This window comes from Taudactylus pleione, unplaced genomic scaffold, assembly GCF_031769625.1.
Source record: "Taudactylus pleione unplaced genomic scaffold, aTauple2 ptg000122l, whole genome shotgun sequence".
NCBI lineage: Eukaryota > Metazoa > Chordata > Amphibia > Anura > Myobatrachidae > Taudactylus > Taudactylus pleione.
This window is the reverse complement of record NW_028284524.1, coordinates 13,832,617-13,857,534: the sequence shown is the minus strand read 5'-3', so window position 1 is coordinate 13,857,534 and position 24,918 is coordinate 13,832,617. Positions and strand designations below refer to the sequence as shown.

General features: G+C 47.5%; 1 protein-coding gene across 1 annotated transcript in view; it reads left to right on the top strand.

Annotated features, from left to right (window-relative positions):
* Positions 1-24,918, top strand: part of VIL1 (villin 1) — a 129,900-nt gene that overhangs the window by 37,279 nt on the left and 67,703 nt on the right. Inside the window, exons 11-14 of the mRNA XM_088472416.1 lie at positions 5,631-5,731; positions 8,321-8,458; positions 10,392-10,550; positions 22,365-22,544. Coding sequence (XP_088328542.1) covers positions 5,631-5,731; positions 8,321-8,458; positions 10,392-10,550; positions 22,365-22,544 — 578 coding nt within the window. The remainder of the gene's footprint in view (positions 1-5,630; positions 5,732-8,320; positions 8,459-10,391; positions 10,551-22,364; positions 22,545-24,918) is intronic.

Here is a 24,918-nt window from a genome sequence, read left to right as displayed (position 1 = left end):
AACATTATGGGGTTCACGTCCGAGACGCAGGGAACCCCAAAAGAATCCAGCCAAGGACCATCCCCAGGGCATCACACGAATAATGGAAAAAAGGGTGAAAGTGAAGTGTAAAGTATAGTTGTGTAAAGATAAATCAATAAGTGTTAATGGTAAGGGGTTAAAATGACATAAATAATAGACAAACAAATAGAAAAGTGATAAAAAATACATGTATAAGCTGAGAGCAGACTCACCTAGAAGGTACCCCAGAAACCTCCTAATGGCACTATTCAGACCAACACATCCTCCCAATGCTGGCTCCTTTCATGCCTATACATGTACTGTTATTATGCAGTACATTAATTTGTAATTATATGACCCAGAGTGGGTGCTACAATTAGGTAGCAACAATTATTTTGGGGTGAGCATTTGGGCGTGGGGCCCCCAAGGTTGCTCTGGCTGGGCCTTTTTTCAGGGCATCACCACTTAATTCACATAGATATTTTTTTATCACTTTTCTATTTGTTTGTCTATTATTTATGTCATTTTAACCCCTTACCATTAACACTTATTGATTTATCTTTACACAACTATACTTTACACTTCACTTTCACCCTTTTTTCCATTATTCGTGTGATGCCCTGGGGATGGTCCTTGGCTGGATTCTTTTGGGGTTCCCTGTGTCTCGGACGTGAACCCCATAATGTTAGGGACGCTGGTATAGAGGAGCCTTGACGTTTGGCCCAGCGCTTATTCATATATTTGCAAATGTATGTAAACCAATACCTCTAAATTTCTATTATCATGTAGGATTCAAGTATTTTTGTTTTTGCTGCAGTGTGCTGGAGGGAAAATCCCCTTTTTTTCTGTAGCTCAGTGTAAACCCCACCCTTTACGAGCACCTGTGCAATATCATTAAGTTGATGTGAGCGACCACCATACTTTTTGTTTGCGGTATTGAAACCTTGACAGGACGGCAGATTGGTGACAAAGTCCATGGAAATATGGGTCCAAGGATGGTCAGGCACTGGCAATGGATGCAGGGGACCGAAGGGCAAATGAGGTGGAACCTTGTGTTGAGTGCAAGTAGAACAGGCTACCATGAAGTCCTTAACATCTTTACAGATTGTTGGCCACCAATAACCCCTAAGAATTAGCTTCAAGGTTCTTTTCACACCGGTGAAGCGCAAACCATGTGCCCATTGTAGAAGTTTTGCACACAGCTCAGGTGCTATGAATGTCTTCCCTGGAGGAATGTTAATCTTGGTGCTACCACTGTAAAGCAAGCTGGGTTCAGAAAGGGCTTATCTTCTCGAGCTTCGTCCTCCTACACAAAACTAAATGCTCGGAATAATGCGTCTACTTTGATGTTTTTGCTGCTTGGCCAATAAGTGATCACCAGGTTGAAGTGGTCGAAGAACAGCGACCATTTGATTGACAATAGTTTAGACAGTGAGCATTGAGGTAAGTAAAGTTCTTGTGGTTGGTGTAAGCAGTCACAGGGAATTTTGCCCCCTTCAACAGATGTCACCATTCCTGAAGGGGCAGGTTGATGGCTAACAATTCTTTATCCCTGAGGGTAGTTTTTCTCTGGAGCTGAAAACTTGCAGGAAAAGAAACCACAAGAGTACCACTTTCCCTCCTTGTCCTTCTGCCTCAACCACAACCATAGAGGCATCCATCTCTAGAATGAATGGTTGTTCACAATCATGTTGCCTCAGGATGGCAGCCGAGGTAAAACACCACTTCAAGCGGTCAAATGCTTCCTCTGCATCAGGAGGCCACAACCGGGTGTCTTGGCTCTTCTTGATGAGAGCGGTGATGGGAGCTGCAACAGATGAATTGGTTCTGATGAACTGCCGGTAAAAGTTACAGAAGCCCAGGAAAAGTTGTATCACCTTTAACCCCACCGGAAGGGCCAGGTGACAATGGTGGAAAGCTTCTCTGGATCCATTTGGAGACTAGAGCCCGAAATGATGCACCCCAGGAATGGCAGCTTCTTTTGTTTGAAAGAGCACTTCGCTAACTTGCAGAAGAGCTGGTTGTCCCGAAGTCATGACAATACTTCGCATACGTGCTTACGATTACTCACTGTGTCCTTAGAGAAGATCAGGATGTCGTCCAGATACACCACTACATACTTGTATAACAGGTCTCGAAAGATGTTATTCAAGTACTTTTGGATGAGCTGGGAGGGTTTCAGCTACCTTCTTACTGAATACATCCCTGAAGGACTGGTATGGAGGTGAAGAGAGTCCTCTGGAGAGATAGACAAACTCTGGATGACATGATGTGGAGGTCTAATAGCTGGCAAGCACGTCTGATGGCACTGAGCCCCACACCAGAATATAATGTGGGAGCATGCTTGCGTAGCTGCGGAAAATCCAGGATAATCAGAATCTCGGCAAATGGGAGTAAGTAAAAGGATAGCAATTCCCAATGGAGAGCGCCCACATGCATGGTAATTTTTTGTTCAGGAGTGGATGGTAGCCATGGAAAGTTTTTTCCCATCCACTCCTTTGATACAGAGTGGCATCTGTAGCGGCACACTACTAATTCCTAACTCATGAACCTTCTTTGCTAAAAATGAAGTTGCCGGAGTCTGAGAAGGCCTTGAGAGTCTCCAGGGTCTTTCCTAATAACAGGGTCACATCAATGGGAAGGACTGCCCTCTTTTGGGGTGCAATTAAATGCACCTAACCTCGATCAGTTAGGGCTTCTTGTTTCCTGGACGCTTGGAACAGCTGGCAAGGAGGTAACCCGGTTCGCTGCAGTACAGACATAGCTGATTTTTAATTGTCCTTTCACTTCCTATTGCAGGGAGATGAGCCTTCCCAATCTGCATGGGAAGGCTCATGGAGACTCAACTGTAGCTGTGAAATGCGGGACAAGCTTGAAGCTGAAGCGCCAAGACTGTTGCCTCTCTCTTGCCCTCTCTCTGTAGTGAAGGTCTACCCGGATACACAAAGATATCAGGTCATGCTGAGATGCTGGCAATTCTCTGGACACCAGTACATCCTTGATTTGCTCCGACAGATCTTGCATGAATGCGACAACCAAAGCTTAATTGTTCCACCCTAACTCTGAGGCAAGGGTTTGGAATTGCACGGCATATTGTCCAGCAGCTTGGTTGCCTTGTTTCAACTGCAGAATATCTGACCCTGCGGAGGATACTCGCCCGGGCACATCAAAGACCTTCCGGAAGGCTGCTAGGAATTCAGCGCTGTTATTGACCAGTGGGACACTCCATATCCATAATGGAGAAGCCCATGCCAATGCCTCAACAGCGAGATAACATAAGCCACCTTCATCCTCTCAGAAGGAATGTTCACCTCTTGGAACTCAAACTGAATCAAGCACTGATTCAGAATCCTCAAAGGATTTGGAATCCATAGTGGTGTGGAAAAACCTGCAGCTTGAACGCAACCACAGGAGGTGGTGCTGGTTGTGGCAGTGGCGGCTGAGCTACACAGACTCGTTGCATAAGTGTCTGTAGGCACTGCATAATCTGGGCCTGGTCATGTTCTTGCTCCTCAACTCTTTAGCAGATCTCGGGGTGAAACGATTACCAGTGGCACTGTTGGCCAGAGTATTCTGTCACAACTCATGGACAGATAATGGATGCTAGCCCATACCTCAGGGTCAGAGAGACCCAGTGCTGAGACGCAGAGCCTACATACTGGGCGGTATTCAAAAGGGACCCATGCAAAGGGGTTTGGACTTAGCTGCGTCCAACACGCAGGTAATGGCCCTCAGACTTGGGTCCCTTGTACAGGTGCTAGTGTTTTCTGGATTAGACCAGAGTACAATGCAGGCGTAAGTCGGATCAGAACCAAACAGACAATCCGGTACCAAGGAGCAGACGTAAAACAGGTCACGGAGGGGAGCCAAGGTCGAAACCGGAATACCAAGCGGATTACCAGGAAGGAGACGTAGTCAGATCACAAACAAAGCCAAGGTCAGGAAAGAGCAAACCTAATCACTGGGATGCTGGAGTATGGTTTGGGAGACTATACTCTTGCACTTGACTAGTGCCCAGGGACTTCCTTTTATAGAGAGGAGTTTGATTCTCATGCCAAATGTTACGTCATGTTTAGCGCATCTATCTCTTTAAATTCCCTTGCAGAACAGAAGCCATGACACTAGCAGTGGGCATCGGGGACTCCCTGTCCGCTGCCAGACCCGGTAAGTGAGAGTTGGGTTTGGCCATACTGTGACAGATATTCTTAATACCTGGACTGTTAGGGTACCTTAAGGAATGAGGGCCTGATTCACTACGGAACGCAATATTGCATACACATGCAGTTCAACTGCGAAAGTATGCCAATCCTTTGCAATCGCAATGCAAACTCAGCACTACATAAGGACGCCAACTTTACATTGCACACATCCAGCAAAACCATCGGTACAATCGAGTACCATCGCAGCCTCACACACACTAGCACAAGTTCTGACCTTACTCAGAAATTGCTAACAACCACGCACTCTATGAGACCTCAGTCTGCATATGGCATCACAGTGGATAATTTATGCATGCCCCTGCAACGGCGTGCGAACGCACTGGCATGCTTGCATTTTGCCGACCACACCCCGTCACCACCCACAAACGGCACTTATTGTCAATCACTCTGCGATGGGTCTGTGTAGTCACTGCAATCGCAGTCCCCATCAGAGCTGCCAGTTTGCGCATTCACACTGCGATGCGTATGCAAGCGCAGTGCGAAACAATCGGCAGATTGCGTGCATATTCACAGTTGCGTACGGTAGTGATTCAGGCCCTGAGTTTGGGAAATAATGCTCTAACGAATTCTCCACCACCTTTTCGTGCTCCTTGAAAACTTCTCTGCACCTGCGCTGGAGGGTACAAGGGGGACAACTGTAATGGGCCCTAGACTTCCAGGGGCCCCGGCCACTCAGAGTCCAGGCCAATACCTGACAGCCGTTGCATGGCCGGCCTGCCTGTTTTGCTGCAGTGATTAGTGCAGGGCACTGGCATGAAGAGAGAGCCCGTCCCAGCGATCAGTGCAATAAAGTTTTTGCAGCACTGATAGAAAGAGAAGCCACAGATGACAAACAAGCTATGTGTGGGACCTGGGCAGGAGACACATGAGGGGGTGTGCTGGAGTCACAAAGACACTGGGGGTACAGATGTGCCGGAGAGGAATGGGTGTGTGTGTGCTGATGCTGGAGAGACATGGGGAAGGGTGATGGGGTGTGCTGCTGCCGGCAGCCATGCCCCCTTATAAAAGAAAATAAAAACCTTAGTTGCAGCGCTGCAACTAGGGGAGGATGGCGCTGATAGCCTCTCAGCCAGGTGTGTTCATTGTGATCTCTCCCCCCTACAGGCAGGGGAGACTGCTCTGCTGCTGAGCAGCAGCGGGCAGTCTCTCACTGCAGCCCAGCACACAGCAGCGTGTGCTGGGCTGCTGTCACATAAGTGTACCGAGCCCCGAGATTTCTATTGCTGACCCTACTGTAAGTAAGATGCTGTTACAATCATATGGCTTTTTTTGTCAACTTCACTTTTTTAATGACTGCTTATCTTGTCAGTGTAAATGGTCCTCTGCATCTACCATCTGTGTGAGATGTATTAGTTCCTAACTGCTAATTTATAAATAACTCCAAACTCTGATTTATCTGTTTGAATGCAGCAAAAGTTGAACAAGTGAAGTTTGATGCCACCTTGATGCACGCCAAACCTGAAATAGCCGCACAGCAGAAGATGGTGGACGATGGATCTGGGGAAGTAGAGGTGATGACATCCTGGATTATGCTTGAAGGCTAGAGTTACCTAGGAGAAAGACCTGCCATCAAATTGACTTGTACATCTAGTTGGCCCTTTGATGGCAGGAAAAAGACCTGCCATCAAAAAGACCTGTACATCTAGTTGGCCCTTTAACTATGTTTTTTTTTTTTTCCAAGTCTTAACAATAGGCATATTTATGTCCCATGCATTGATTAGCAAATTTACCCCCTGCCGTGCAAGAATTAGGTAAAGTGAGGGTTTTTAGAAGTGTGTTTTAGAAGAGATGTTGCCCGTGGCAACCAATCAGATTCTAGCTATTATCTTCTAGATGGTGCTAGTTAAATGTTAAGTAGAATCTGATTGGTTGCTATGGGCAACATCTCTTCTACAAATCACTTCTAAAAACTGTCACTTTAATAAATTTACCCCCAGGAGTCCCCACCATAAATCCTGGAAGTTTATTCCATGTATCTATTACCCTTTCTATAAAACCGTTCTTACTCACTACAATTCCAAACTATGAGCCTGATTCAGAGATGTACGCAAACCTGATTGTTCCCGTACGTCTCTGATGTTGAGTTGACTAGGCATGCGCCGGAGCCGCAGTGCACATGCACTTAATTGACAGGCTGAGGCTGTTTGGGGCAGGGCGGATGCAGTCTGCTTCCCAGAAAACAAGGCCGAGGCCAGCGTTTGCGTCTTTCTTCGGCCCCGCAGAGGAGTTCCAACGGCAAGTCTGAGTAAGCTTATGGTGTGTACACACGGTACGATAAAAATTAACGATATGAACGATAACAATGTTAATTTTTTTGTGCTTTCCAACCCCCAACGATGCGCGGGCACATATGGACGATAACGATATCGTCCATCGGCCGTGCATGCAGACCAACCTGGGCGATATCATCCAGGTTACATAGGGCCCGCGATTAACCGCGATTAACCGATGGCCCGCCCATCCAGCACACTGGGAAGGTGCAGGGAGATCAGTCAGCGATATCGTAATCGCACCATTAGGTTTACTCAGATGGCTGATGACTGCCCGATAGTGATCTGATGCTGTGTCCTCATATGTAGCAGCAGAAGACAGAAGCTGGCAGGAGGCATCTGTTTACACAGGACGCCTCCTGCGGCATTAGCATATGTTAGCATCACTGCTGCATCCAAAGATGCAGCAGAAATGGTAACCACATACAACTCTGAATCAAGCCCTATGTTTGTAGAAATTCTTATTATTAAACATGCCTTCCTGAGCCCCTTTTAATACCTTTTATATATGTGAATGTTTGTATTGTATGATCTTTGTCCCTTCCCTCCTCTAAACTGTACATGTTCAGCTTTCGCCTCTCCCTATAAGCATTCTTAATTATGCAGACTATGCAGTATTTCTTCATACTTATGGGCAGTTTAACATCCATCTGTAGCCCACAGGGCCGCCAAGAGCTGTGCCGTCCCCGGGTTACAGAGGGCATGGCCTAACCATGGGAGGCATGACCACGCCCCCCCTTAGGGGATAAAAACAGAAAAAAAATTTTTTTAGCAGCACCGCTTCGGCTGGGAGGGAGGCGCTGTGAGCCCCGCAGCCCGGCGCACAGCCAATGGGGGGCGCGATCAGCGTGATCGCTCCCCCATAGGCATAGGAGACTGCTCCAGCTGCTGCTTAGCAGCTGCTAGCAGTCTCCCACTGCAGCCCAGCACACAGCAGCATTTGCTGGGCTGCTGTGATGTAGAAGGGAGTGGGGCGGTGCCGGGCCCCTGCAGCAAGCCCGGGCCCGGGTAATTTGTACCTACTCCCCCACCTCTCGGCGACCCTGATAACCCATTACCTGCTGTGTAATCGCTAACATAGCTGCGGTGTGGTCTATACAGATATAGTAGGAGGAGCATAGTGATACATCAGTGAATGACCATGGGCGGCATTCATGAAAGCTTGGAGAGAGATATAATTGTGAGAGATAAAGTAACAACCAATCACCTCCTAACTGTTACTTTATAGGCTATATTTGAAAAATGACAGGAGCTGACTGGTTGGTACTTTATCCATAAAAGCCTACTCTCCTGATTTGGTTCGGAGCCTCCCGAAAATCGAGTGCTGCTCCCGGTCCCCCGGAGAAGTAGGCATGCCTCCTGGCCCCTCCAGTCCCCCCTACAATACCTACCCAAACACCCGCAGCGGGGGGGGGACTGATGACGTGATTCTCGCTGAATCATGTAATCATGACCCCGCCCCCTGCTCCACAATGCTGTAAATCTCGGCATTGTGTAGCGGGGGCGGGGCCAAAATTACGTGCGTATGTGGCTCCGCCCCTAAACGGCACGTAATGTCCTGACCATGCCTCCGGCCCCCCTCTCCCCCCCTGTTAAGCCAACCTGGCTGCTCCCTCCCAGAAGGGGCAGCCAGGATATCGGCAAGTATGACTTTATCTCTTATAATTTTATCTCTCTCCAAGCCTTCATGAATACCCCTCCCCATATCTGTGTTCTTAGACCCCTCTCTCTTTATTTTGGTGAAAGGTAAAGGTGTTACCCACCCACAGATGCTCTTCAGATCTATTATTTGCTTTTTTTCTGATGGCAGATATTGGTTTTCTATTTCAGGTCTGGAGAATTGAGAATCTAGAGCTGGTGCCAGTAGAGAAACAATGGCTGGGCCATTTCTATGGAGGTGACTGTTACCTGATTCTCTACAAATATCTTGTCAACAACAAATACTATTATATGATCTACATATGGCAGGTAAGGGCTGTAATGACTGCCTTCTTCTATGTACCTCTGTTCTGTGTATATCCAACAGAGATAAGATATATCATGTAAAATAGTATAATATAACATTATGATAGAGGTACGCCAGCACCACCTCCAGTTTAAAATAATGTATTCATGCTTATTTTGGAAAATAACCCCCACCCCCAGAAATGTAAAAACGATGACAACTAAGTGATTTATTATAATAATAATTATAATCATTATTATTTTGTAAAATGTATCAAACTGTTTTTCATATTTACAATAGGGGAATATTAGTAGAAATATGTGAACATGGAAATTTGATGGATCTTCTTATTTCCGAGGTTTAATAAAACAGTTATTAACCACTTGTCTGACGTTGGCGCATCGTTCGCGAGCATGCCAGGCAGTGCATTAACTGACATAGGGCCTGATTCAGTAAGGGACGCAAGTGAGAGAACGCACGCACTCGGCCGCTGAGATAATATGCTAATCAGAGCATACACACTGCAACCGCAACATAGAATGCAGACACCCAGCACTGCATAATGCTGCCCACTTCCCTATACTCAAGGTTGAGTAGTTCTCAATACTGCGTAAACATCGGAAACATCGAGAACCATCGAACCCATATGCACAATAGAGGTTGCTCCTGTGTGCATGGAGTCTTCTCACTATGTACGTCCGCGCACTGCCTTAATTATGGACGCCCCTAAAATGTTGTTCGGACGCTCAGACATGCCTGCGTTCACCCAACCACCCCCCAATACCACCCATAAACGGCACTTCCTGTCAATCAACATTGGCAGGGTCTTCGTGCCCACTGCGTATGCTGTGCGTCTTCTAACCCGCTGCAGTTAATTGTCCGCCCATTTGCACTGCTTCTTATACGCATGCGCAGAACCAAATAATTGCTGAGTGCGTGCATTCTCTCACTTGCGTCCCTTACTGAATCAGGCCCATACTCTCAAACAATCATCCAGCAGCCACCAACAGCAGAGGGGCCTCCCGACTCCTCTGCAGCCCAGTGTTTGCCGTATTACTGATCAAAGCTTATAGGTCAGCACGGCTTGACCACCCTCTCGGCAGCTACAGAGTGGAGTAGCTGCCAGGGAAATAATATAAATTCACCACCCCTCAGCCCCCCAGTGTGTGCCTCTCAGAGGAGAAGCCGCTGGGGAAATCAAAATGGCGATGGTCGCGGTGTTCTTTTAAATAAAATAGTGTTGGATAAGTGTTAAATATATGTTCTTGACCCAATTAATTCATAAAAAAAACCTGGTAGAAAAAAAATCGCCAGTTAAGTGGTTAATGTAGCTCACACATATTTTGCAGCAATTTACAGAGAATAATTAGTCATTCTGATCAGTCCCTGCCACGTTTCTCGGCCATTTAACTTACCAATATGTTTTTGGATTGTGGAAGGAAATGGGGGTGTAGTTACCATCCCGGTGCTCAGAGAACCGGCGCCGGAACCTCTACCGCTGATATCCCAATGGTAAGTATTAGGGTTAGGGGAAGGGATTAGGTTTTGGCTTAGGGACTAGTGGATGGGTTAGGCTGCGACTGTCGAGATGCCACTGTCGGTGTTCTGACCACCGTCATCCCGACCGCTGGATCCTGTACCCAACGAGAAACATGATTACCCTGAGGAAACCCACATGAGAACATATAAACTCTACATAGATAGGGCCCTGGTTGAAATTTAACTCATGACCCCAGTGCTGTGAGACATTAATGCTAATCACTGTGCCATTGTGCTGCCCATGCTTCCCTTATAATTATTATACCAATCAACTCTTTCTTTTATTTAAAATTGGTTGATTGTGAATTATTTCTAAAGAGATGCTCATTCATCTTTACTCAGTTATGAACTGTGGCATTAATTCAACTTGCCTAGATAGTATAACCTGGTTTCACACTCACCTGTGACTCTGAACAGGGCCGCCACGCCACTCAAGATGAGATTGCTGCATCCGCGTATCAGGCTGTGATCCTGGATCAGCAGTATGATGGGCAACCTGTTCAGGTGCGCGTGACTATGGGAAAGGAGCCCTCGCACCTCATGGCTATGTTCAAAGGGAAGATGGTGGTGTATGAGGTAAGGAACACTCTATGGACAAGGGAATAAAATAGTTCAAGGCTATATGACCTCACACTCAGAGGTTGTAGTCATGGAGAGAATTATCTTCCTCCCTCCCTCCCTCCCTCCCTCCCTCCCTCCCTCCCTCCCTCCCTCTATCCTTCCCTCTCCTCCCTCTCCCTCAGCCCTCTTTCTCCCTCTCTCACATGGAGAGAGTCATCCATTCAATGGTCCATTCCACCCCTCAATTACTCTATTTGGTCTGTTTTGATGTTTGCCTTGTTTTCTAATATACACGTGTGAATCTCATGTACATTGATAGGAGTAAGCTGGTAGCATTATCACTTATTCACATGCTACCTTCAGGGGTGGCTAAAAGGCCGATTGTCTGGAGCACCGTAGCATGGAAATGCACAGCCCTGCGCCCCCAGGCGGCGGCTGAACCACTGGTCAGGGCCGCACTGGGCTCATCTTCGGGAACAGACGTCGCCCAGGTTTTCCACAGAAATTTTCCCGGGAATACAAAGGTGCTGTGCTGGTGATGTCACTGGTAGTGTGTCACAGGCTGCCCTTCCTACCACTTCAAGGTCGCACCACAGCCTACCTCCACCTTCTCCTCCTCTACATTGCCGGGCTGCGGGCTGACTCCTAGCTCACCACAACACAGAATAATGCAAGGCTAAGGGGGCAGTGTGTGTGAGGCTAAGGGGGCAGTGAGTGTGTGAGGTTATGACTCAGTGAGTGCGTGAGTCTATGGGGGCAGTGTGCGTATGTGAGGCTATGGGGACAGTGACTGTGTGAGGCTATGAGGGCAGTGTGTGTGTGAGGCTCTGGGCGCAGTGTGTGTGAGGCTATGGGGGCAGTGTTTGTATGAAGATATGTGGCAGTGTGTGTGTGTGTGTGAGGCCTTTGGGACAGTGACTGTGTGAGGCTATGAGGGCCATTGAAAGATGGGGTACTGGGGGGGGGCTGTGGCTAAATAAAATATTTAAAAAAACACTATGCTCTGCATAAGTGTATTGCCCTAGGTGTGCCAGCTCTGAACTTCTACCAAAAGTGGCACTAAGGCAGCAGTGCCATGTCCCACTCCCCGCGCATGCACACCCCGTCCTGAGTCCAACGCGTCTGGTTCGTTCCAAGCCTTATTGTCATGTAGGGCACATGACAATCCACAATAAGATTGGTCAGCTTCCAGGCGAGGGTGTGGCTGACACAAGGGAATGGTTGGTACCTGATAATGTTCCCCTCACCTCCAGGGCAATCATCGGGCCCCTCCAGCAAAGCCCGGGCCAGGGTAAATAGTACAAGCACCCCATCCCTCTCGGCACCCCTGAGTGTGTGAGGATATGGGGACAGTGAGTGTGTGAGGCTATGGGGGAAGTGAATGTGTGTGAGGCTATGTGGGCAGTAAGTGTGTGTGCGGCTATGGCAGGGCTGTAACTAGGTTGGTGCAACATGTGCCATCGCACAGAGCGCCGCAAGGCAGGGAGCCCTGTTTGATGGCACCTGTCAAATTTCAGATTTTATTCAATTTCACTTGCAGTGTTTCTGGTAGCCCAGCTGGCCCCTGCAGAGATCGATTTCTGCCATTCCTCCGCTCTTCTATCACCGGCATTGTCTTGGTCTGTTTCTGATCACTCCCCCACCCCTCCCCTCCTTCCCATCTCCTCCCTGGCTGACTCCCACTCCATCCCCTCTGCTGCCTGCAACATCCCCAAAGCAAGGTTAACACAGCCAGAGCAGAGGACAATGAAATTGAGCTGTGATTTTGGTGTGCCCACTGCTCGCCCCCCGCAGGCCTGGTCTCCAGCGCATCCCATTACTATATCTAAGTCTGTGTGTGGAAACTGCCACGGTGGGCGGGATGTCCAAGATGGCGGCATGTGAGCCGGAGCATGGTGTCTGTGAGAATGTCCCTTGGGGAGAATGCACCCAGCCCGGTGGACAGGGAAAGTGCAGGGGGTGGCTGGGGAGTTTCTCTACACACACACTTCAGAGATCTAGAGTGGGTGTTCCCCGGTACCTCTGAAGTGCCCTGACACATGGGGATAGGCATGGGGCAGACTAGTGAGTGGTCCACAGACACTGCTTCCCGTGCCTCCCCACATCCACCTGTCAGCACAGGTTCCTCTCCTACACTAAAATAAAAATGCAAAGAGATAAATCTGGCTCTGAACACAGCCACCGTTTTCCGACCTAAGAGCAGTATTACCAACACACCACATCGAGTACCCTTGCTGGTGAGTTCAGCTGCTGGTGCAGGGTACATACACTACAAGCAGCACTCTTTCTATACCTTCCGTCAGTGATCTACACTGCTGACTTCGTGGCTTCAGACTCGGGCACGGTTGTTCTGATGGAAATAATCCCGCTGCAGGTGCAGCTTCACCAGCTTTCTCCTAAATCTAGAGCTGGTGATTTATTATTTGCATAATTATTGTGTATCACCACTGCAGCCATTGGATTCACACTGTATTTGGCAGTGACACCCGGATAACAGTGGCTCTGGCAGTTTGTACAAAGGGAATGGTACCCTTTAATCTTTGTATGGAACAAATTGGATTTGTCACACCCCTTACCCTTGAGGCCACGCCCCCTTATTGCATTACTAATGTCCATATTTTAAAAAAAATGGGGGCGCGGGGCACCAATACTCTTTCTGGCACAGGGCACCAAACTGTCTAATTACGGCTCTGGGCTACGGGGCAGTGAGTGTGTGTGATGCTATGGGGACAGTGGGTGTGTGCGGGGGGAGGAGATGTGAAAGGTAATTCTTGCTCTGGGCTTCACTTGCTCTAGAACTGGCCCTGGCTATGAATGATCCATTGTGAGTGCTGCGTGCCAGAAGAATCTCTATCAGGGCAGATATGACAATATGAACACCCAAAAGCAGTATTTTGTTTCCTAAAATTCAAATCTACAGTCATGTAATTCAGTCTTATGCAGCTTATAAATCTTCATATATAGTTGATCTACAAATCCCAGTAGGCTTATATTGGGTACACACTGGCCAACATATCGGCCCTTCAAATCAACAGTATATATTTGAAACATTTTTGGTGTGGAACATTTCTCTGCCTGGCTCCCTCACTTCCTATCCTCAGACATCTCTGCCATCATTATGGGTGATTTCGATATCCCCATTGACAGTCCACAATCTCCTCATGCCTCCAAACTACTCTCCTTAACCCCCTCTCTTGGCACCTCCCAATGGACTGATGGTCTCATTCTTACCCAAATGCACATGCGCACGACGGAGGCTGCTCCGTCGTGCTCATGCGCGAGACCCGGCGAGCGACGGGGAAGCCATCGCTCGGGGTCTCGCACCAAAGGGGGCACGCTGTTGATGGTGATTGACAGCACGCCCCCTTTGGTGGGCGTGCTGGGGGCATGGCTGCCCAGACGGAGGCGTTCCCATGGGAACGCCTACCGTCTGGGGCCGGCCCCACTGACATCACTAGTGATGTCAGTGGGAGTGCTTTTGGTTCTGATAGAGCCAAAAGCACTCCGGGCTTGTGGCAGACAAGACCCTACCACAAGGGTCTTGTCGCAAGCCCGAGACCATCGCGACCATCTTTTTGGCCGGTCGCATAAGCTGTGGGTGGTCACCCACAGCTATGCGAGCGGCCAGGAGACCGCACCAATTTTAGGCAGGACGGGCCAGATTCAGAGCGAGCGCTCTTGTCAGACCGTCCGGCTCTGAATCAGGCCCTGACTCCTCTACTCATCAGGATGGCCACTACCTTGATCTTGTATTCACCAGACTATGGGCCTGATTCAGAGGCGCTCGCTATTTGCGAACGCTCGCTCTGAATCAGGGTGGATTTAAAAAAAAAAAAATCCGCCTCCAGGTCGCTCGCATAGCTGTACCTTGTGGTAGGGTCTCGGTTCCCGCAAGCCCGAGTGAACTTCCTGCTCTAATAGAGCAGGAAGTTCACTACTGACATCACAAATTATGTCAGTAGGGCCGCCCACAAATGGCAGGCGTTCCTTTGGGAATGCCTCCGTTTGTCCAGCCACCCCCCCCTCCCCGCCTACAAAACGGGGCGAGCTGTCGATCAACAGCGACAGCCGCCCCGTTTGGTAGTGAGCCCCGGAGCGAGAGACGTTCTCACTCGCTCCAGGGCTTGCGCATTACGGATGCCGCGCATGCGCATTGGCCCACCATCGACCCGCTTGCGAGCGCAATGCGCTCGCGAGTGGGCAGTGGTGGGCTGAGCCGGGGGGCAGGGTGCCATGTGCCCCCCGGGCCATGTGACACAGGCTGCACCGTGCGTGTAGCGCTGACCGGACGGAGTTCGGTCAGTGGTAAACAGTGACTAACACACAACCGCCGGCGCCGGCAGCTGTGTGTTTGTTTTGAGTGGCAGCCAATGACAGTCTGTCAGACTCTCAATGACTGCCGCTGCGCCCACTGCAGGAGCCGCTCCATCTTCCGGCTCCTGCAGTGGGTAATGGGAGAGACGTCAGCCCGGGAGGATGAACGGAGGAGCAGATGGCGGCAGCGGGAGTGGGGATTCAGGTAAGTGTTTTTTTTTTTATTACGTGTGGCACTACAAGGGGGAGAGCACTACTGGGGGGCACTAAAAGGGGGAGAGCACTACTGGGGGCACTAAAAGGGGGAGAGCACTATTGGGGGTACTAAAAGGGGGAGAGCACTACTGGGGGAACGACAAGGGGGGGACTACTACTGGGGGCACTACAAGGGGGAGAGCACTACTGGGGGGCACTACAAGGGGGAGACCACTATTGGGGGCACAACAAGGGGGGCTACTACTGGGGGAACTACAGGGGGGGCTACTACTGAGGGCACTACAAGGGGGGGACTGCTACTGGGGCCACTACAAGGGGGGCTACTACTGGGGGCACTACAAGGGGCGGGACTACTACTGGGGGCACTACAAGGAGGAGGCCCCTACTGGGAGCACTACAAGGGGGTACTACTACTGGGGGCACTATATAAGGGGCTTACTACTGGGGGCACAAGGGGCACTGCACAGGGGGGACCAATACTGGGGCACTATATAATGAGTTTACTACTGGGGGCACTACAAGGGGGGCTACTACTGGGGGCACTACAAGGGGGGACTACTACTGGGTTCACTACAAGGGGGAGACCACTACTGGGAGCACTACAAGGGGGGGACTACTACTGGGGGCACTGCATAGGGGGTACCACTACTGGGGGCACTATGGGGGCACAAGGGGCACTGCACAGGGGGGACCACTACTGGGGGCACCATATAAGGGGCACTGCATAGGAGGATCACTACTGGGGGCACTACTGGAGGCCTGCATAAGGGGGTCCTCTCCTGGGGCACAGGGGGCACTGCATATGGGCACCACTACAGGGGGCTGCCCCATATCTTTATTTTTACTTTACATTAATTCCATATGGACCCGCCTCCTCCCTGGAAGACTTGAGAGGGGCGGGCGCTGTAGCATGCACGTGCTCCGGGCACCCTGGCTACACGCTACTCCTCTGCCAGGGCCACCTGCATGCATTTGCCCCCCAGGCTAAAAGTTGCCAGCCAGCCCCTGCGAGTGCATTTGAATCATGCCCTAAGCTCAGTTTCTGATTTCACTAATGCACCTTTCCCTTACTCAGATCACAACCATATCACCTGCATACTCTCCTCCATTACATCAACCTCAATGTCATTAAAATCAACCAAGCCTCTTCAAACCCGCAGAAATATTATTGCTATTAATTTCCAACAACTATCCACCTCTCTACAACAACTACTCTCACCAATTTCTACATTCACTTCTCCTGAGACTGTGCATCACACTTAATCAGATTATAGAAAAAGCCCTCAATGATGTAGCTTCAGCTACCCATCACAGTTCACGTAGACTTAGGTCTGTATCCAATTAGAGACGAAAAGTGCCATTTGGTCAAAAGCTTCTGCGGATTCTGACTTTCCAAAGTATCTCCATATTCAATTCCAGGACTAATTCGTATAAGCGGATAGTCAATGCAATGTACTTGGCGGAAAAGTATCTCCTATGATTAGCAGGTGAAAAAAAGTGCAAAATCGTTATTTTGGGGTACAAACGTGGGGAATCAACTCAGAACCCTTGGGACAGCCCCCCAAAGGACAAATCAACCAAAAAATAAAAATAACAGAACACCCCCAAAAAAATACTTTAGTTTTGGGGGCAAAAAAGCAAAAAGTGGGGGGACAATTATAAAAACTAGCGAAATAGACTTTACTTGGCTGTAAGGAGGGGCCAAGTGTTTTTGAGATTGCAGGTGCATGTATGAGGGTGGTTTTTCACTTTTTTTTAATAAAGTTCACTTTAGAGACACAAAAATACTCATTTTCAAGTACCCCAAATTTGATTGGACTACCTATTTCCACCAAAAAATACTGCTTTATGCCATTCTTCACCACTTTTACAAAGACGCTAATAAGAAGCAATTTAAGCTATTTAAGTACCCTAAACACTTTTATTAGGGCTATTAGTACACATCTACATTGGTTCCCTTTGTTAGTGCATCTTTTTTGGGGTAACAGACTGATTTCCCCACTTCTGACAGTGCTTTCCGCCTGTTCCGCATTCGCCACTTTCTGTTTTCGTGTGTTTATGAATTGTGTAGGGCGAAAAGAGGGGACGCTCACGAAAAATTTTCGCCTCTGAAACAGACTAAGGAGGCGAAAAGTCGGACAGGCGAAACTTCTCTGACTTTTTGCCTCTAATTGAATACAGGCCTTAGACGTCAACCGTGGCATTCTGAATTAACAAGTCATCTAAAAAAGCTCTCACGTAAAGTAGAACATCAGTGGCGTAAGTCTCGTACTCCAAGCGACCTCCTTACATATAAGACTATATACAACTCTTATCGTAATGCTCTGGACACTGCCAAACAAACTTTTTTCTATTCTCTGCTCAAGCCTCTAACCCCAAGCGACTTTTTAATACATTTAAATTACTTCTTACATCTCCCTCACCCAACTCACATGCTACTATCTGTGCACACGATCTTGCTTCCTTTTTCAAGGACAAGACTGATAAGATCCAAAATTAAATGGTATGCACTTCCTCAGCCAGTGACCTACTCAATTCCCTACCTGAACCCTCTGGCATATTCTCTTAATTTGACCCCACAAATAAAGATTAAATATCTACGCTATTTTCATCCTCCTACTCTACTACCTCTCCTCTTGACGCTATACCCTCACAAATTAGTAAAGCTCTGCCTCCTGTGCTCATCCCAACCCTAACTAAAATCTGTAATCTCTCTCTCTCTACTGGCATCTTTCCATCTCTGTTCATGCATGCAGTGATTACTCCAGGAGCGTATCTATAATGGGTGCAGGGTGTGCAGGGTACACGGGCCCCTGGGTCTAGGGGGGCCCTGCACCGCACACCCTGCACCCATAGTATTATTTACCTCTCTGGAGTCCCACATCGGTGTGGGGGTCCGGCGATGTAAAAACGACTGGAAAATGGCCACTGTGGCCATTTTCCCATCGTTTGCGCATGCGCAGTACAGGGAAAATGGCCGCCATGGCCATTTTCCCGGTGACCAGCGCATACTTTATAGACTCTGGGCGCACTCTAGTGCCCAGAGTCTATAACTCTGTTGCTTTCCGCGCACAGCTCAGTGCGCTGCTGGCCCCCGGACAGAGAGGAGGGGGCCCATGTCGGAGACTGCACACGGGCCCCCTCCTCTCTAGAAATGCCCCTGGATTACTCTCATTCTGAAGAAACAAAATTCTGACTCTAACACACTCTATAATTACCATCCCAGCTCCCATGCCCCTCCAAGCTACTTGTTTACACCTGTCTCACACACTTTCTTAACTAACACAACTTATTGGACCCACTTCAGTCTGGCTTTCATTCCCAACACTCCACAGACTGACTAAGGTAGTGAATGATCTGGTCACTGCCAAGGCTAAAGGCCATTGCTCACTCCTAATTCTTCTAGATCTCCCTGCTGATTTTGATACTGTTGACCACTCTCTACTCTTAGAAATGCTACAATCCTTACGTCTTAAGGACACAGCTCTTTCTTGGTTCTCGTCCTACCTATCTAATCACTCTTTCACTGTTTGTTTTTCTGATTCTGCCTCCTCTTCGCTACCTCTATTAGTTGGAGTACCGCAAGGCTCAGTCTTAGGTCCTCTGCTTTTCTCACTCTATACCACCTCTCTTGGCAAACTAATCAGCTCTTTTAGATTTCAGTACCATCTGTATGTGGATGATACTCAAATTTACCTATCCTCCCCAGATTTGTCACCATCTGTATTGGTCTGTGTCACTTAAAGTCTTTCTGCCATTTCATCTTGAATGTCATCTCGCCACCTCAAACTTAATATTTCTAAAACAGAATTAATTATATTTCCACTGGCCAACAACAGTTACAACCTGATCTCTCTATCACTGTTGATAACTTGACAATCCACCCTACCCCACAAGCTCGCTGCCTAGGTGTCATCCTTGACTCTGAACTGTCCTTTATTCCCCACATTCAATTTGTCTAAAAATTATGTTACATACATCTAAAGAACATATCCAAAATGCGACCATATCTCACACAAGACAATGCAAAACTCTAATAATTCATGCACTAATTTTTTCCCACATTGACTATTGAAATAGTCTCCTTACTGGTCTTTCCAATAACAGGCTCTCGCCATTACAATATAAAAATGAAGGGGAAAAGGGAAGTGGAAGATCAGTCGGCACTGACGACCAAGCGGCTGGTTCAATGGAGTGGTCAACTCCCAACAAGAGCTTAGAACAAAAGGAAGGGTGTGAACCGCGCTGGATGTATCTAATAAATTACAATCTTTTATGAATGCAGCTGCGAGGCTGATCTTCTTTGCCAAATGTTCATCGTCTGCTGCTCTGCTCTGTATGTCCCTCCATTGTTTGCCAGTTTTAATAGTTTTACCGTATTCAATACAAATATACTTTTACTTACGCATAAGGCTATTAACCAAACCACACCAACATACATCTCTTCACTCATTTCAAAATATCTTCCAACTCGCCCACTCCTTGTGTACCCTCCGTGACCGGCTCCTGGCAGGATCACAGATCACAGTAACTCACTGATGAACTTCGTTTTCATTTACGATGGAGATAGATTTTCTCCATCTCTACAGTTGGTGGCCCGGCAATGACATTGACTGTTGATCAAAGTCCCGCCCCCCTTCGATGATAATGCCACGATTCGCCGGTGTATGGGTAAGGGGCGGGTCATGCCCGCCCCTGTCAGAAACATGAAACTGAAACAGGTAGTGTGTGTGCGTGTGTGTGATCGTGCTCTCCCTCCCTCTTTCTCCCTCTCTCTCCCTTTGTCTTTCCCTCTCTCTCGCAGGGTGGAATGCATCGCATCGCAAGTGCGGTTGGTAAAGCCAGTATGCATGACGATTCCTGCAAAGGACCGCTCTGTCGCTAAGAGTGGCCCTTTGCGGTGGAGGGGCTTCCGGGTCTATGACCCAGAAGCCCTTCTGGCGTCCTTCTGCACATGCTGCAGGGGGTGCTGGATGGAATCCAATTATATCCCTCTCTCAACAATCTCCCGATAGAAGCCCATAGGCTTTTATGGGTAACGCCATCAGTAAGATGCATTACCCACCGCAACCATATGCTTAGTGCATATGAGTAATGCAGACAAACCCGCATTTTCAGGGTTTTACAACATTTCTCGGCTTGCTGCATCCCGCTCTTTATCTTTCTCTCCCTCTCTCCTCTCCCTCTTTTCCTCTCTTTCTCTTTCTCCCTACCTCTCTCTTTCGCCCTCTGCCTTTCTCTATGCTCTCTCTCTTTGTCTTCTTCTTTCCCTCTGTCCCCCTCTTTCTCTCCCTCTCCCTCTATGTCTCTCTCTCTCTCCCTCCCTCTTTGCTGCACTCTTCTTCTCTCTCCCTCTCTCACCCACCACTCAAAAACCTGTTTTTGCCCCTGGCAGTGTACTAGATTATGTTCGCAATGCTGCTGGGAGTCAGTTTCCAGGAGTGTTACGGACATGATGTATTATGCGGTGACCTTGCCAGTCAGTGGAGAGTCTGGAGACAAGGTAAGGGGTATAGTAGTAGCTGCGAGGGGCCATGGAAATTTTATTGGTAGTGGCTCCCACAACTTAGTTGCCCCGGGGCCCCTGCAAGCCTTAATCCAGCCCTGTTCAGTGTGTATGAACAACCATCATCTGCAGATATATCGTTCAGGTGTGTACCCAGCTTAAGAGCTTTAGTTCAACAACTGCTGGAGAACCACAGGTTGTCTCTCTTTAATTTTAATGGATACAAATCAGAGCAATGATGTTTATTAATCTTATATATAAAATGAATTGGTCTCTTTGTTTGTTATGCATTTGGACACCCCTGCACTGATTGGGATGAAACCAACGTGAGGTGGTCCAGTTGGATCCTGACCAGATTTTTAGGGGGTTAGGGTCCCAGTTGGACCTCCCGTTGATGTACACTGGGCAGAACTTTGACCAGAGGAGCCTTTTCTGAGCCTGGATGAAAACTTCACAGAGTCGTAACATTGGATCCCAGAAGACATACTAGGGGGTTGAGGTCCTGGTCAGACCTCCCGTTGGCATACGCTGAGCAGAAGTTTGACCTGAGGACGCTGGCCAGAACTTTGACCCGGGGAGCCTGTTCTGGGTCTTCCACTTGATGGATTTGGATGAAAACTTCACAGATGGCTGGCAGTCTGGGATGCCTAATGGAGTGGTTTGGGTCCTGGTCGGACGTCACAGCGGAGTGGGCCGTGCAGAGCTTTAGCCCAGGGAGCCAGTTCTGGGCCTTCCACTTCTGGATTTGGACGACAACACATAATAAAACTTAATAACTTCAAGATTTAAACCCGGGCAATGCCAGGTACTTCAGCTAGTTACATATATGGATGCAAACTGATCAGATAAGCACTATGGGTAATTCTTGTTTATGGTAATCAGCTAAAGTTGACTCTTTGTACTTGTGTTTTAATGTAGTTTTAACATTGTTTTAATGTAGTTTGTTACTTTGACAGTGGTAGTAGGAAAAACTTAAGCTAGGTACACACCTAAAAGATAAAAGGAACTATCCAAAAAACAAAACAAAAAAATTCTGACAGCTGAACTTCAGGGAACATACAACTTCCTGTATACGTCGTACACTATCAGGACCAACAAATGTTGTGCAGCTCTCCTGATGTCGTGAGCCATTGTAAGGGGCTTGAGAGTGACAGTCGGCTCCGTGTGCTTTGTACACACTGTGCACTAATCAGACCAACCAGCCACGAATTGTATACCTAGCATAACGCTGGTCTATTAAAACACACATCACAACGTGTGTAGAATGGAAACAAGCAATAAGAATAATAAATCACATCTTGATACATAAACCATATGGCATTCAATCATACTAAAAAATTTTTTACCGCATCTTTGTCTAAATATAAGGTAACTGTTATACAGTTTCTTCATTAGAAAGCACAAAATACGATTAAGTTACGATAGCTAATGGTTAAGAGATAGGACTAAAAGCTCATTTAGCAAAGATACTGTAGGTAAGTTAACATGCTTACATTCACTTTGTCTACAGGTTTGCAAACCCTTGACATTGTTTTTAAATTAAAAATGTATTTATTTTATAGCATTTTTCTGTGATGAAGATGCTGTTTCAATATTTGCCTATGGAGTAGGATCAGTATATACAACACAATTGCTCTCAGAAAATGTAATTACAAGATTTAGGACTCTGCACATACTCAAAATCATACTTATTAAACTTCTGTGAGTATTTTATGTTGTGATTGGAGAGGGACTCATTTTTACTGAATAGTGATTGAAAAATGATTAATATTTATATTTCATTCTATATTCAGGGTGGTACATCCCGCGCAGACAATGATGAGATACCCCCTGAGATCAGATTATTTCATGTCCACGGAACCAATGAATATAACACCAAGGCCTTTGAAGTACCTGTTCGGGCATCATCCCTCAACTCCAATGATGTATTTGTGCTGAAGACTAAAGGAATCTGCTATCTGTGGTGTGGAAAGGTAATACCGAGGCTTTATGGTAATTTGAGCAACAATTATAGGACAATTAAATGCTCAGATGTGAAGCATGTGTCACTGCATTGGGGTTTTGGTGATTCGGATTGGGACCCCTGAGGCCCACTGCACTAGTGGGAGCTAAGCCAGCCCCAGGTCTAATAACACCCTGTGCAAGAAATTTTGGAGTGTCCCTTCCCTCCCCCTCCCTAAACCAACGACAGGCAAAAAAAATACACACTTGGCCCTGACAGGAAAAAAATAACAGACATTCATTGCCCCCACAGGAAAAAATATAAAATACATATTGGCCTCACAGGAAAAAATGAAAACACATTTGGGGGAATTCGATTCAACGCGACTTTGTTAAGCTCTGGGGATAAGTTTTTGGAACTATTCAATTGACTGCATCTCGAACGGCACTTAAATTGGGAGATGCAGTTTATTGTGATTAAAGCCCGGGCATTACATTGGAAAACTGCATTTTCCAATTTAAGTGCCAGGGCGCGATGTTGTTAAGCTGGGTGTACACTTGTCAATGCATCATTTGAACAATATATCAGTAGTGCATTGGTAGGTGTGTACACTCGATATGTTTGAGAACTACATAGTTCATAGACATAGCATGGCAGACCTGCTTGTGTGTACGGGTGACCCACTGACGGACCCATATTCCGGCTGCAGGAACCATTGACAGTAACATCACTTCTGATTCCTGTGGCCAGGCATGTTGGGCGGCAGATTGGTAAGTGTATATGCACAGATCGTTTGTGTAGGAACACTTACCAAATCTTTTAAACGGACGCCCCATCAGGCAGCTGTGGTGTGTATCCAGCATTAGCGCACATGTTAGGACTGCAACTAGCCCCGAGGCACTAGTCAGCGTAGATTTCAGGTTGCACCACATGAGCTTGTGAGCAGAAATCCCCCAGTCACGGGTTTACAGCACGTTTAATTGATTAGATCCAGGCACTCATCACCAGAGCTTAACAAACTTGAGCTGAATTGAATTCCCCCTAATGATTCAATGATTGCCCCCACAGGAAAAGAATGAAACATTTATCAATGATTGCCCCCACAGCCAGAAAAAAAATCTAAAACACACATTGATTAAGTTTCATTGCACCCCCCCACCCAATAAATTGTCCCGCAGATGGTTGACTGGACACTTTATGCTGGGCACACTTGGAGCAGGCCGCCGCAAATAGCTTCACATCCTGATGGGCCACTATTAGCCTTGGAGTAGTTATTCTTGGGTTTTACGAGCTCCAGCATGTCCAGCAAATCGAGAGCAGTGAGCCCACTGAAGTAATTTTTTGCAAAGATTTGCAGATATGAAAGTCTTCCCCTGAGGAGAGGTGGAAACTTGAGTGACAGCTGCCACACAATGCGGATTGACTATGGTACAGTATGTTTCTCTGTGGCCGAGAGACTCTCGTCCTCCACCATGGATTATGATAAGGCATCAGCCTAATGGTTTCTGGAACCCAGGCAAAAAGATACTTGCATGTCAAACCGTGAAAAGAGTAGGGACTAGCGGGCTTGATGCAGATTCATGCATTGAGCTGATGAGATGAAGAAAGTTTGTGTGGTCCATTTAGATAGTAATTGGATAACATGCCCCTTTAACAAGTGCCTCCATTCTTCAAGTGCCAACTTCATGGCGATCAGTTCTTTGTCCCCAATGACACAATTTTTCCAAGTCGGTAGAAACTTTCGAGAGATGAACCCACAAGGATGTAGCTGACCATCAGGTGCTCTCTGAGAGAGGACTGGCCCCACTACGATAGATGAGGCATCTACATCCAACAAAAAAGGCATTGTAATATCTGGCTGGCTGAGGATGAAGGGTTGGGTACGCAATCCCGACACTGATAATGCCAGTGGTCAGAATCCCGGCATTGGAATCGGAAAGGTGGAAATCCTGATGCATGCAGGTAAGTATTCTATCTCTTCCCCTAACCCTAACCCAACCCTCCCACAGCCAAACCCTAACCTTCCCCTTCAGCATTGAAGTACCCCTGGATAAATGTGCAATGATAGTTCGCAAAGCCTAGGAATTGCTGAACTGCTTTCAAAGTGGTGGTTTGAGGCCAGTTGATAGTCACCTGGACTTTTTCTGGATACATTTGTAAACCAGAGCCAGAGATGATATACCCAAGGAATAAAATGGAATCCACTTCAAACACACAGTTTTCAAATTTACAGTACATGTTGTTCTATCTGCTCTGTCCGAGTACTTCTTTCACATTCTGGCACTGAGACTGAATGTCAGTGAAGAAGGTGAGGATTTCATCTAGATACACAACTACGTTGACATAGAGCAGGTCATGATGACATAGAGGAGGTCATGATGACATAGAGCAGGTCATGATGACAT